Source organism: Orcinus orca, chromosome 11 (genome assembly GCF_937001465.1).
Source record: "Orcinus orca chromosome 11, mOrcOrc1.1, whole genome shotgun sequence".
NCBI lineage: Eukaryota > Metazoa > Chordata > Mammalia > Artiodactyla > Delphinidae > Orcinus > Orcinus orca.
This window is the reverse complement of record NC_064569.1, coordinates 54,802,087-54,817,545: the sequence shown is the minus strand read 5'-3', so window position 1 is coordinate 54,817,545 and position 15,459 is coordinate 54,802,087. Positions and strand designations below refer to the sequence as shown.

The 15,459-nt window shown below is 39.0% G+C and overlaps 1 protein-coding gene across 3 annotated transcripts in view; it reads left to right on the top strand.

Moving 5' to 3' along the window:
• The window catches only part of MDM1 (Mdm1 nuclear protein), a 29,568-nt gene extending 25,108 nt beyond the window's left edge, over positions 1-4,460 (top strand). For all 3 annotated transcript variants that reach the window (XM_033409559.2, XM_004281865.3, XM_033409562.2), the window contains 3 exons: positions 214-466; positions 2,088-2,147; positions 3,618-4,460. In XM_033409559.2, coding sequence (XP_033265450.2) covers positions 214-466; positions 2,088-2,147; positions 3,618-3,730 — 426 coding nt within the window. In that variant the 3' untranslated portion in view covers positions 3,731-4,460. The remainder of the gene's footprint in view (positions 1-213; positions 467-2,087; positions 2,148-3,617) is intronic.
• Positions 4,461-15,459: the final 10,999 nt, after the last annotated feature.

The following is a 15,459-nucleotide window of genomic DNA, read 5'->3' as shown; positions in this document are numbered from 1 at the left end:
TATTTACATATCTTTTGTTTTTACTTAGCTAAATATCTTTATCTATATCGGTTGTTAGGCTTATAAAACCTTCCCCACATGGAGGTTACATAAATTTTCCCCATATTTTTTCCTACTGCTTTTATGGTTATATACTTTTGTGTGTTTAAATGTTTGTTTTGTTTATATATGTACACACGCATATACGTATTTTGTTTTGTTTTTGTCATTTAGAAAGAAAGTCGTGCTATACCCCTCCTGACTTCTCCAGCTGCTGGTCTAAAAACAATTGATCCCTTGCCTTTGAGGGAAGATTCTGAACCCAATATCCCCAAATTTGCTGAGACAACTCTTCCAGTTTCAAAAATTCCAGAAAATCCAACTAACACACCTGGGCAGTCTCCATCTCCACCCTGTGCCCCATCCTACTGGCATCCTTCTCGTCGAATTCAGGGCTCCCTGAGAGATCCAGAATTTCAGCATAATGGTAATTACTTGGATTTTAGTTTTTTGTCTATTAAAATGAAAGTGTTATACTGATAGATACAAAGGCTCTGAGTATATACTATGTATTAATAAGTTGTGTTATTTAGTTTTTTAGTTAATGTAATAGATTTCTTTAAATAGAAAAAAATCTCATCTCTGGAACACTCAGTTGTGCTGTACCCAAGTTCACTTTGGTCTAAGTGTGAGGTGTCTCTCATGTTCTTTCCCATAAACATCCAGGCAACTCACTAAGTGCCATAGCACCTCTTCCCCAGGCGTGACAACCAAAGATGTCTTCAGACATTACCAAATGTTGCCTGGTTGTAGAATTCAAGGTCATAAAATATTTTCCTTTGGTTTTATTAGGTGTTGCTCTGCTGTTTTCTAACGTCCACTATTATGACTGAGAAGTCTGAAGCTCTTTTTATTTTTGATCTTTCGTATGTGGCTTTCTTTTTTTTCCTGGCAGCTCTTGGCATCTTCTCTTTATACCCAGTGCTCTGAAGTTTTATAGTGGGTCCCTTTTCATTCATTTTGCTAGTACTCACTAGACCTTTTCAATCTGAAAAGTCATGTTCCTCAGTTCTGGGAAATTTTCTCAAGTTATTTAGTCAGTGATTTCTTCCCCTCCACTTTCTATTTCTTCCTTCCAGCACTACTATTTTTCAGATGTTGGACGTGTTGAACATGATATTTTCTTATCTTACCTCTCCTATTTTCCATGTCTGTCTTTTTGTTTTAATTTGAAAGGGTCACTAATTTTTATCTTCTACTTGAGTTTTTAAATGATATTTTGCTATATTTTTAATTTCTAAGATTTTTTAAACACTACATACTCCTTTTATACAGCATCCAGTTCTTATTTCATGGATGGCATGTTTTATCTGTTTGAGGAGATAAATGATATATATAATACCCCTATTTTGAATATGTGCCCCCAGTTGAATCCGGTGTCCTTCAGTCAAAGTAGCTCTGATAAACCTTCTCCAGCAATGAGACCTCCATTCCTCTTTTGGGAGAGTTACCCTGCTGTACAAATTTGAAGAAGGATCTGGCAGACTTTTGTAGAAAGACTTTCAACTAGATTCCTGACTCAGTTTTACCTTCGCTCCAACTCTCAGTGGTACTCAGAACTCCCCAAACCCCAGCCATCAGGGGAGCAAATTGGTTGCTTCTTGGTATCCCTCCTCTGCTGCTAAGGATTCAGCTCACTTGGCTATGATGACCACATACTCACTGCCCTTCCATTTGCTTCCCACTTTCCAAAATTTTGTTGCTGTTTTCTTGCTTCCCATTTTCGCTGTCCTGTGGGTTTATATCACTTTTGTAGATGTGTGTAGTCCAGCTGCCATCTTTAAAGAGAAGCTTACTGTATTTCTTTAAAGTTAGAATAGATCAGTATTTTCACTGAAAAGAATCCCAGGAGATTATCCATTGTTTGTTTACATATTTGCTAAGTACATTATGAATTAATGAATGGCCCTTTGGCAGTAATTTCTATTAAAGTTATAAAATTAATAAATTTTCTGACAGCCTACCTTCACTTAGAGTTGACTATAAATAAGATACACTGTTGGGTGGCTTTGAAGGATAATTTCTTCTGGCTTTTTTTTTTTTTTAAGTGGGAAAATCAAGGATGAACAATTTCCAGTTACCCCAGCAAGAAGCCTTTAATGATGAAGGTATTTTAATAGTCAAAGAACACAAGATAAAAGTATAATGTTTTATTATATAGTAGTTCATAATAGTATGATCTTACATTTGGTTAGCACTTTATAGTTTACAAAGTACTTCCACAGATGTCATTTCATTAGAACCTTGAAACCCTGTGAAGAGGGTGAAATTATCCCCATTTTATAAATGAGTAAACTGGAAAATAAGCCTTGAAGAATCTTTTTTAAAACAAACAGTTGGCAAGAGATTGTGCCTAGCATCACACCTAAGGTCAGTACTCTGTTTTACAGCCTGGGTAGCTGGTGGCTCAGGAATTCAGCCTAGCATTATATCCATCATTTTTTTCATATGTCTGTATATTCTTAAAATATATATAATTAGGGAAAATGAATTTTTTTTCTTTCGTTTTGACAAATTCATTTGCTTCTAATAGTGGCAGGAGGAATTTTGAATTCTCAGTGTTGAACAATTGAAATTACTATTTTATTTTATTTTATTATTTTTTTTTTTTGCTGTACGCGGGCCTCTCACTGTTGTGGCCTCTCCCGTTGCGGAGCACAGGCTCTGGACGCGCAGGCTCAGCGGCCATGGCTCACGGGCCTAGCCGCTCCGCGGCATGTGGGATCTTCCCAGACCGGGGTACGAACCCGTGTCCCCTGCATCGGCAGGCGGACTCTCAACCACTGCGCCACCAGGGAAGCCCTGAAATTACTATTTTAAATGCACCCTAAGAAGTATGAAATTACTAAATTTATAAATTTTGAATTTGAAATTAAATTTGAATTAATACTTTATGTATTATAGCTTCACACACATTAAAGGTTTTCTCTTAGCAAGTTTGAGACTTTTTTCAGAATTCAGTGAGCTGGAAATCAAGTTGCTATGTTTTGAAATGCCAATATCTGGACACTTTGAATCCAGTTCTGTTTTCTTTTTAATGGAAGAACAGTGTTTACAAATAACTTGATAAGAGATTTACTTGCTCCGATTGTGGAATTTCACTAATAATGAAGGGTAGCATATTAAAGTCAGACATTATTTCTACATTAAGTGAAATTATTTTAGAAATGTGATGTGAGTACCATGTTAAGGTATGGCATTTCATTTTTAAAACATTAAAGTTCTGCTCAAACAGCTGTGCTTTTTAAAGTAGGACGAGACAATATGATGATGAACTGTTTCCGAGTAACTGAAATCACAGGCCAAGTGTTTAGGTAATGACATAGTGGGATTTCAGGAAGGAAACAGAATGCTCATTTAACATTAAAATGTTTGATTTCTAAATATGATAAACTTGGAAAATTACTATGAACTATCCTAAAAATGTTGATATCTTGTATTTTAATAGATTACTGGTTTCTGACAGAGTCAATATTGACATTACAAAGCTTGATGCTTTTAATTTGCTGTTAATGTTTTGAAACATAGTATTTTTATAAGACATATTTTTTGCACTGAATATAATTCTTTCGTTGCAGATGAGGACAGATTGTCGGAGATTTCTGCTCGCTCTGCAGCTTCTAGTCTCCGGGCTTTTCAAACTCTGTCACGAGCTCAGAGAAGGAAGGAGAATTTCTGGGGCAAAACATAATTAGACATACACCTAGTTAAATTGTTTTTATCTAGGGGAACCACTGGCATAATCTTCTTTATTGCTTTACTATGTTAAGACTACAAGTGTTTGGATTTTTTTCTAACATTTCCTACCTAAAAAGAATTGTTTGATTTTTCAATAGCCAATTCAATTTACTTGGAAAATTTTTAACATAGGTTCATAAAAATTTAACTTTTGAAGAATTCGTTTTGCATCTGTCCCAAAGTACAAAGACATAGAGTATATAGTTCTTCACATGTTCTAACTTGTATTAGGTGTCAGGGGTAGCTGGTAGAATTGTGAATTTCACCTATCCAGAGAATATTCTTAAAAATGAATAAAGTGAAGTAAAAATTAAGATATAAGTGTGAAGTATACATTCCCCCCAAGATTGGCTTTATGTATGTTTACAGTTGTAGATGTCATAAAATGAGTTTGTTGTTCCTTTAACTTTTGCTGTGGTGTTTATTTTTATTTTAGTACCTTCTGTATATGGTTACAGTGTTAAAATAATTGTTCTTTAGATTGAAAATACCAGCTTTTGTATATACTTATTTATGTAACAAAGTTTGCTGAGAGAATATGTATATTTTTGATCTTTGTGTGTATTCTGTTTGTATAAGGACTTTGGCTTACATTTGAATAATGTCTGAATTTTGAAAAATTATTTGTAAAATGGAGAATTATAACTTTGTAGACATTTTGAAATAAAAATTGATCAAGTGTTTCAGTTCTGTTTGTTTCAAGGGTTTCAAGGGTTTGGCTTCTCTAGAAAGTTATTATCTGGAACAAATAATTATTTTTTAAAAACATTCTACTCACAACAACTTAAACATATCATACTTCTTTTGCAGCTTGGTCCAAATGCAGCAAAACTGAGTCCACAATGTTTTTGCACAAATGTAGGAAAAATGTAGAATTTCCAAGGCAAACTCATTTTTTAAAAATTTAACACAAACTTTTTTTTTTTAAGAATTTTTGTTTTTAACATATTTATTTTTGGCTGCACTGGGTCATTGCTGCACGTGGGCTTTCTCTAGTTGCAGTGAGCAGGGGCTACTCTTCGATGCGGTGCACAGGCTTCTCATTGCGGTGACTTCTCTTGTTGCAGGGCACGGGCTCTAGGCGTGCAGGCTTCAGTAGTTGTGGCTCATGGGCTCTAGAGTGCAGGCTCAGTAGTTGTGGCGCACGGGCTTAGTTGCTCCGTGGCATGTGGCATCTTCCCAGACCAGGGCTGGAACCCATGTCCCCTGCATTGGCAGGCAGATTCTTAACCACTGTGCCACCAGGGAAGTCCCTAACACAAACTTTTTGACTATACTTCTTTACTCTTAGGACATGTTCTGTGGTCTTACTCTTTATCTTGCAGGTCATGATAAACTTAATTTTCTAAAAAGTATGGATTTCATAAAATATTTACAATAGATAGAAGGTACTGAAGATGATACACAGAATATTCATGCCTGTTGGTTAGAAAGCAAGTGAACAGTCTGTTCTAAAGTGCTTAATTTGGTCGAGTGTTTTTGCAAATCACTGATTCACAATAAGTCTTAAAGATCTTATGTTACCATGAGGTTATAAAGAACTGTGGTCATGCAAAGTATTTGCTTACATTTCACAGACCTTTTAAAAACGTTTGTTGATTTAAAAACTAAGGCACTAAAGATGGAAATAAAAACTAGAAATTAGTGTATAATTGGATTTGAGAACACAGAACACAGATCATCTTGGCTTCTATACAAATGTGTACTGAGGCATATTGTAAAATAAATTTGAAACATTATTTCTCTGGAAGCTTAGACGTATCATTGTGTTCTTTCTAAAAAGCTTGTTAGTTTAGTTGGTTAGCATAGAGTTTTCAATGGCTGACCAGTGATCTACAGTAAAGAGAGGAATTATAGCTTGCTTGCAGGGAATTGTGCATAACACACAGTCTGTTTTACCTAAGCCACAGAGTGTAGAATCTGGATATACCCTTTGGATAAGTCAGACCACATGAACTTGGTCTATCAGGTGTTAAGATGGATTAGGGTATGGTTATCATGAGGCTGAGGTCATTACCCCAGCCTCCGCATGACACTTTAGCTTTGCAGTATACTTCTGACTGCCTCTTAAAAGCCCTATTCAGAGGCCCAAGGGAGAGAATAGTGTTGAGGGATCAGTACTGTTTCATCATTCTCCCTAAAAGAGCAACTCAAAGGACATGCATTTGAGTTGGTGAGTGGTTTTAATTACACGAGAAATGCTCCATGAGATTTGCTGGCATCTAGGAATTGGAGTTGTTAATTCAATTTTATATCAATTTTATTAAGGCATACTTATGTACAATCTGCAGTTATTAAAAATTTTGCAGCTCAATGAGTTTGGAAAAAATGTGTACATCGTGAAACCAACACCACAACCCAGATACATTGTATTTCCATCATGGAAAAAGTTTCCTCATTTCCCTTTGCAGTTCAGTCCATCCCTCCACCCCAGTCCCCAAGGCAATCACTAATCTGTTTTCTGTCAGTATAAATTAGTTTACAAGAATTTTATTATTTATTTATTTTTGACTGTGTTGGCTCTTTGTTGCTGCGTGGGCTTTCTCTAGTTGCGGAGAGCAGGGGCTACTCTTCATTGCGGTGCACGGGCTTCTCACCGCGGTGGCTTCTCTTGTTGTGGAGCACGGGCTCTAGGCTCGTGAGCTTCAGTAGTTGTGGCATGTGAGCTCAGTAGTTGTGGCTCCCGGGCTCTCGAGCGCAGGCTCAGTAGTTGTGGCGCACGGGCTTAGTTGCTCCGCGGCATGTGGGATCTTCCCAGACCAGGGATTGAACCCATGTCGCCTGCATTGGCAGGCGGATTCTTAACCACTGTGTCACCAGGGAAGTCCCACAGAATTTTATATAAATGGAACTATCTTTTATATATGACTTTCACTCAGAATGTTTTTGAGAGTCATCTATGTGTTGGGCACCTATGTTTCCTTTTAATCCACTCATTCACAGTGGACCTTTGGGTTATTTGCAGTTTCGGATTATAATGAATATTTGATATCTGTGTGCAAATCTTTGTAGACATGTGCTTTAATTTCTCTGGAAAATCCTAGGTAATTCCATTTTTATTCATCTTTAATATAACTTCTACTTTACGTATATGGTACACACCCAAATCACTGTTATAAACTGGTGGTTTGGTCGTTTTGTCAAAATTGGTATCTCACAAACTAGACAGGGGAGCAAATGTCAGGATCACAATGGAAGTAGCACACCTACTGCCTCTGTTCTTCCTTACCCCCATCTTCACCCCAGATCCTGAGATTCTCATGTGTCCCTGGCTGAGAACCCAGATAAAAATGCACAAACACACATATATGGGAGACTTTGTTCAATTCAATTTCATACACGTGTACGGGAAGGCATGTTCATGTTGGATCTCATCTCGATCTCTGTGTGGGAGTCTGAACTCCAAGTTAAGCACTCTTAAAGGATGATTTTGAGGATTAAGGACAAAAAACATGATAAACATGCTTAGTACATGGCAGGAAATGTTACCATGAGATTTAAGTATAAATATCCTGGTTTTACCGATGGGAAAACCCTCTTAGGTTAAATGACTGGACCAAGACTTGACAGCTGGTGGAGTAAATCTAGGTCTTTTTACTTGAAATCTACCCGCGCTGCCTGCTCTAGAGTTTATACTAAAATTGTGAGTCCTACTGTGATTCATTTCTCTCTGGTTGATTCATTTGGGAGTTAATTTAACTTTGTCATCTTAGAAGATAAATTAAACATCTTTATGTCTAGTCGGGAAAAAGAGTATATGGCAATGAGTTATTGTACAAATGGACTGAACCAGAGTAAAAGTGAGTTAACATTCAAAAAAAGTTTGTTCTCATATAAGTAGTGTTGCAGTTGGCTACTCAGGGAGCTCAAGGATGGATTATGTACCTTTGTTGCAGTTGTAGACACCCCCAAAATATCACAACTTCTGGAAGTTTACCTAAGGAACAAATCATCTAAAACGGTAAGTGATCTTAGAATCATTTACATTTGGTTTGGGAATATGTTTTGGGTCCTTTTCCATGTGGTGGCATTAGTCACGATAGCGTGCTCAGGGCCCAGTCTTTGTCAAACTGCCAGCGTCGCTGTTTCCTAAGATGAGTCAGTGGCACAAAGGCTACTCCAGGCAAAAGAACAGTCTCTGTCATTGGATGAGCTAGGGTTGTGCCCTGCCTGGGAAACCAGCCTGCCCCTCTAGCCTAACTCATGGATTAAAATCAAGCCAGTGGTATCTTCACTATGGTATCTTCGCTAATGTTGATCCTGTACTCTGACTTGGCCTTATGCGTGTTTCTCCTGTGGAGGCACAGAAACACCCAGCCCTTTTTGGTCCTCTCAGATTCAGAGCCAAGCTCCCTTAAACTCTGTTTCATGTGTCATTCCCACCTTGTCCTGCAAGTCCTGCTAAGGATAGAAGCCTTTCTCAAGCAGAGGGCGGCTCGCCTGCTGTACTGCCCCTGCTATAAGGCAGGTAAGAAGAAAGAGTAGTCTTCCTAAAGACGGCATCCACTTCTCTTCCACTAAATGCTCCCTACCCACTAGTCCCTTCCGTGGCTTCATTACTCCCCAGGCCCATGTCAGAGCATGTCCTTGGAAACTGAGTGAGAGATAAGGAGCGGGGCCACCGAGGTCCCTTTGGAAGTCAGAGCAGGAGAGCAACAGATAGACTGATGTTTGGGGAGGTCACAACCAACTCGGACCACGCGACTAATTCGAGCCATGTAGTGGACAATATTGATAATGTTGGGAAATTGTTCAGTTCCCCCCTATGTATTTTATACCCAGTAGTATCCTATCCTGAAGCTGGCTTTTGGGCCAATTGTTAAATATTCAGAGCTTTTGTGAGCAGGTTGTTAAACCAGCAGTAGTTTGAAATTGACAATTTTGAAAATGGTGGGAGTATTTACACCACAGAAATTGGCAAATGCTATAGATTAGGGTTTCCTCCCCATTACCTCCAGAGGCAGTATACAAGCTCACCATGGCAGCCACTGCATCAGTCTCTGCTTTTCTTTCCATATCATTTGCCTGATAGAGAAAATGATCCATTTCAGGAAGAAGAAAAGAGCAGCTCAAGATAAGCTATGAGATTTATTAAACCATTCACATCTTCCTTGGCTTATAAAAATAAAGTACTTTGGTTTAATTTCCTTTCTTGGCTGAAGTCTACCTAGAAAATAAAAATAAGCCACAAATAGCAGATACTAGACTATACAGGGACACTACCCATGATCCACCCACAGAATTATCCAGAAATGGAGCCTGGGAATCTGTATGTGTCATCCTCAGGTGATTCTGATATTCAGGTAGTTTGGGAACCACTGGCTTTGGGGTTATAATAAGCTATGGTTGAATCCCAACTCAACCTGGAGTAAGCTGGTTAAATCCCTTTGAGTTTGTTTCTCATCTACAAAACTTATGATTAAGGTCTGTAAAGACGTTTCATGTATGTTACCGAAATGTCATTCTGGAACCAAGCAGAACCTCCCTCCCCCCCAAGTACAAAACTGAGCAGTTAATGATTAGGACAATAGAGTCACAGACTCAGTGTCTGATGCATATTCCTGAGCTGTTTTACAGATACTATAACTGCCACCAAGGGAAAGAAAAACAAACAAAAAAAAACTGCCTGATGACCAGACTGTAGTCATGATATAAGCTTCTTCATCTTGAGTAGTTCTGAATCTATGGCTAGCACAGTTCCAAGAAACTGGCCTCAAGAGAATGGGATTAACATTACTGCTCATAGTAATCTATATCTTTGTGGGCATCAAAATAATTGTAGCTTGCTCTGCCCATATATGTAAGCGGGCAACTAAAATTGTCAGCAAAGAGATGCTACAGACCCAGGTTGACATCTTCCACTCTTGAGAATATGGTGCCCTATGTCAGTATGAAGATGTTACAGAAGATAGACCTTCCCCTTAATCCCTTGGAAATGGAATGATGCTTGATAGTGGGGAATTGAAAGCAGCTCTTTGCCCCTTTCCTGTTTGCCCATTTCTATTCCCCTCTAACTTTAAAAAAACCTAATTATAGGAATGAGATCACTAAGCAGTTGAAACTAAGTCCTGACTTATGCTCTCCTGAACGTACACCATGCCTTGCCTAAACTATTGATTCTTTTCCTAGATAAAAAGAAGAATGAAGAAATGAGCAGTTAAAAAATGATTAGCTCTCTACCCCCAGCAGCCCCCTAAGCAATCCTGCAGGCAGATCACACAGGTAAGACAACTTCTGAAGAGAGAGTCAGCTAGTCTACACTCAATGGAGAATGATATAGAACCTAACCTCCTGCCTCGATGAATCACTGAGATTCTTCCCCGCTTCCCCATTTTTTCCTATAAAAACTGTCATGGCTGAGCAGAATCTTTGGAATTTGTCTCTGGACATGAGTCCACCATCTCCCCAGATTGCTGGGTTTTCTGATTAAAGTATCTTTCCTTTCTACTGACATTTGCCTCTCAATTATTGGCATATGAGCTGTGAACAGCCAAACCTGGATTCGGTTACAATTCAATTGGAAATGTTAGTTCTGTTATTTTGAAGGCAAATTTTCATTAAAACAATGGTAGGGGAAAGGTGTGTTTTAGAGAGGCTGAATTTAAATAAAAAAGCCAGAGGCAGTGTATCCTGAAACCGTGGCATCTCGCATCACAGCCCTGTGTGCGATGACCTACATTCAGCTCACACAGAGGCAGTTTGGGGCAGGGGTGCTGACATGATTTGTCTATTTCCGTTATGTGGTAAAGCAAAGAAGTCTGTGACTACAGTGTTGTGACTCAGCGATTCTAGAAGGTGGAATCAATTACTCGGTATATGCAAAGTGTATTAGAGGAACCATGAATTGGAGATGTTATCAGGTATGAGCCAGATATGCAGAGATAAAGGACCCACGATAATTACTGATGAAAGGAAAGATAGGCAAGGTTGGTCTCTGAATGAATGCACAGTCAATATCAAAGATTTCCTACTTTTGCTACAAGTTATTATTTTTTTGGAGATGAATTAAATAAAAACTCAGAGTTTTGTAACTTCAAGAAGGAAATATAAACTAACCTAAATGCCACACACTATGGGAAAATGTAGAAACATTACACTCATAAATTCAATTACAGTCAGACTTTGAGCATGTCACCCAGGAAAATTTTGCCCACAATGAGTACCTTAGCAGTTAATGTTCCCGTTAAAAATTATTCAGGTCAAAACAGTTAAGGTTCTGGAAAAAAACCAAAGAAAATTGAAAATAGGTTTGTATAACAATACTCACACTTTTGTTTCATAAAGAACCAGTAATAAGGTTTAACTTGTAATTTTGCAAAGATGAAACGTCCAAAGTACTATACTAATTTGAGAGTATAACCTGGCATTAACAAACACTCCAGCCTGATCACTTTAATTACTGTGAATTGTAGCTGCCAAGACTTTAAAAACATCACAGGTCAAGGCTCTAAGAACATAATCAGTTTTTTTCATCATTCAGAATCAACATGTGAGGACCAAGAAGAAAAATTTAAAAAAAATTTTAATTTAGGTTTGTGTTTATAATTTGAATATAAAAAAGACAGTAAAGACTAATATCAACACATACAGTTCTTTAATTATTTAAATAATATGTTAGAAAACCTTAGAAGCAGAACACTTTTGATTAGAGAAGCTCCTAAAAATCTGGCAATCCTTATTTTATAAATTTAGTGACTATATTCATTTATTCATTCATTAATACTGCATGCAAAAATTCCACAGATATTTTCTGCTATGCACAATGTTAATCCTAGTGTCTCTTTAAGATTAAACACAAGTCACAGTTGCAAGTTACAAAATAATCTACCAGACATTTAGATATTGGTTTTTTGTTAATTCCATATAAGGAGAAAAATCATTTTCCACTCATGATTCATGGATTTCAAATTTTCTGTAACAATTAATTTCCGTTTCCTTCTCTGGAGGGCATCGTAACCAGCCGGCGAGTCTTCCTTTTTCCTGTGTCAGGTTCCCTTTGTTCAACTCTTTCCTAGTTGCTAATAACAAATTCATCAGTTACAGTAAAATATGGTATGAGTGGTTTGTGTGTGTACCTATGTGTTTGCATGTATGTTACTGATGATACCAACACACTACCTCAGTTACTTTATGCACACTAAATAAGATAGAAATAACAAGTCTTGCATCTTTTTTCCTCTGTCAAATCAAGCTGCTTTAAAGAACATTTGCCCTGTCTCTGCCTTCTGGTTTTCCTGGGCTCCAAGGTGCCGGTTACTCTAGAACTCACCTTTTCCTTGACCTTTGCAGGCCATCTCAAATCCAGATGCAGCAAGGACATAAGGTCAAATGTGTTGGAGTATATTACCATATTTTTCTCTGGGTGAATGGTGCAATCCCCACGAGTCTTCCTACAGTAGAGTTTCTTTAACAATTGTAACAAGACTACAATGAAGCTGGAAAAAAGAAACACTCCCAAATATTCGTTTTAAACAGAGCTTATGCTCTTGGGTCAGGCGAGAGGATGTTGGAATCTTGGTTCTGCCACTTGTTAGCTGTGTGATCCTGGGCAAGTTACCTAATTTCTGAGCTCCAGTTGATAAGTATGTTAAATAGCGTAATAAGCATAAGTTATTTCATATTGTTACTGTGAAAATTAAGTAATTCTGTGCACCTGAAGCACTTAATGCTGCCACATAGAACTCAAAAATTATAATGATTATTTTCTACTTCACTTCCTAAAATTGCTCAGTTTTATTGGAAATGAGGGAAGCTGGGAGGAATGAAAGTTATTCTCACTTAGCATTTAAAACATTTTTAATTAGCAAGTGAGACAGGAAGTCAGGGCAGTGGCCCAAGGGCCAAGGAGGGTCAACCTTAAGAGGTGCACAGCAGCTCATTGGCATCTCTTTGTCTGGACCTCGAACATTATCTCCTCTGACTCCTTTCTACCACCCACCCAAATGGGACTAGAAAGAGACGTTTAAAAAAAGAGAAAAGAGAGGATGCTGTTCACACGGAAGCCTGCAACTACAGCAATGCACCTATCCTGGAGATTCAGAGAAACATCCAGTAAAGGAGTATATTGTTAAACCAGCTACCATGCTGGGTGACTGGAGCTCAGCACAGCTGGGAGAACTCTGGGAGCTCGTATCTGAGCGCTGAGGGTCAAAGGAGTTCCCAAGGAGTCACTGACTGAAGGAGGCAGGATGGAGAGGAAAGTGAATAAGCATCAGTAGCATCAATGCTCTGGCAACTCCTGTGTGGAAGGGATGAGATAGCCCTCAGGCCAAGGTGTGCACTTAAGAGGTGGAGGGGTAGGTAGAGGGAAGCACCTAGTGTCTGCTGCAGTGCTGTGTTCTTCTGTCCTCTGTCCTGATTCCTTGAAGTCAAGCTCTACAAGTCTGAGTCCTGTCCCACAAATACCTGCCTTGTCAAAAGTGCAAGTCTTTTTCAGTTGGCTTGGGCTGCCATAACAAATTACCCCAGACTAGGGGGCTTAAACAACAGGAATTAATTTTCTCACATTCCTGGAGGCCAGAGGTCTGACATCATGTTGGCAGCAAGGTTGGTTTCTTCTGAGGTGTGTCTCCTTGGCTTGTAGATGGCCACCTTCTTCCCATGTTTTCACATGGTATCTCCCTGTGTATCAATCTCCTCTTCTTATGAGGACACCAGTCATGTTGGATTAGGACCCACCCAGATTATCTCATTTTAACTTGATTACCTCTCAAAACACTCTCTTTCCAAATACAGTCACATTCTCAGGTACTGGCGGTTAGGACTTCAACATATAAAATTTTGGTGGGTGGGGGAGAGGAACACAGCTCAGCCCATAACAGGTATATATCAAAAAAACATGAAGTTTGGGGGTCAAAGAATGTATACATTTTATATTTATTGATTGGTCGTATTGCCATCCTAAAAAAAAAAAGGTTAATCTTCATAATCGAGAAAAAAATGAAATTGTGTTTCTTGCACACCTGAGCTTGTAGCCTGAGCATCTACTGAAACCCACATCATGCCTGCATCACCTGGGGAATGGGTAGGGGGTATAATCCTTGGCAGGCAGTGCTGGTGGGAGTGTAGGAGGTGAGGAAATTCTCTGTAATGTAGCAAGCTATTATTTTGATATAGTAAACATAGATCCTTCCCACTTCCCCGCCCCAACCGGGTATTTTCTGTTAAACTGTTTTTCTCCCAATTCAGCACTAACTAGACCATAAGCTAGTATTACCTATAAAGATTGTCATTGAATAATGGGAGTAGTAGAGTTATTTTATTTTGGGTTTTTTCAAAAGATAAAACTGAATGTTTTTAGCCCCTGAGAGAGACTCAAAGTGGCCAAACTAGGGATGGAAAAGGGAAGGAGAGGGGATGGAGGTTGGGGGTTTCCTGAGGAGTAGCCCCTCCTTGAGACTCTCCTAGATGGAGCCCTGGGTTGGGTGAGTGAGTGAGGATTGTGGACATTTGTTAGCTTGGGACAATGGTGTGCTGGAGCCGCTGTACCTGCTCATGAGAGCCAATGGTGGCATCTCTTCCCAACTCCATGTTCAGTGCTCTCCCGTTGACAGCTTGGAATTGGCCACAGTAGGAGTATTTACACTGCAGAATTGGCAACTGTGACAAATCAAGGTTTTCCCCATGGAGAACCGATTGTTAAACAATTACCAGCACACCACTAGTTTGGAATCTACTGAGAAGGAAGGGGACTTCTGCTTCACTTCCTGGGTAGTATCCAGAGAGGTGGAAACCTTTGGAAATCTGTCTCATGTCCACCCCATGTCTAGCAAAAAATAGAAATGACTCTGTGGCCTGTGTATTGTCTTAGCAGAAAGGTTATGAGACAGCATCCCAGAATTTCCCATGGCCACAGAGGGACAGGGGAGATGCTCAAATTTGTCCTGTATTTTCAAGAGGGACTCAAGCAATTGAAATGGAGCTGAGCCTGTGCTCTTTGATGATCAACGATCAGTCAGGAAGATCTGTCTCTCAGTAGATACAAGATGGACAGCTGACCACAGAGGACCAGGTTCCTCCCTGCTCCCACTGGTGGGCAGGGACATGGAGATAACTCCAGATGTAATAGATAAGTGGGAGGGATTAATTGATTCTGATCACCTGGAGTTGACTCCACTCTATCACCCACCTGAAAGTGAAGTTCCATTACAGAGAAAAACCGTGTTTTTTGCACTTCTAGGCTTTTTTGCACGTCTAAACACCATGCACGTCTAGCCTGAGCTTTATACGCACCACTTGAACTCTTAAGAAAGTCGTAATACTATCTGGGTTGTTTCTGCGTACACTGGTTGAGAATCACTTCCCCAAGTCTTCTCGTTGTAAAAGTTCTAAACGTTTGATAAGTAAAAGCAACACAGTATTAATTAACTTGTGATTTCTTTTTGAAAATGCTTGGGTGGTGCAGTGGTTAAGCAACTGAGCTGTGGAGTTTGACTGACTGGGTTCAGATTTTCTGCGTTGACATATTGATGTCATCTCTTAGGCAAGATACTGAATTTCTCTAAGCCTTGTTCCTCCCTCAAGGATTAATTGAGTAGGTCCATAGAGGATTCCTACACAGTGCCCTGTACACAGCAAACATGCAGTAAACGCTAGCCATTATTAGAAGCCAAATGACAGGAATCAATGGGTTTTACGTGACTTGTCCTTTGCTTACGTTATTCAATTAAATGTTCAGAATGA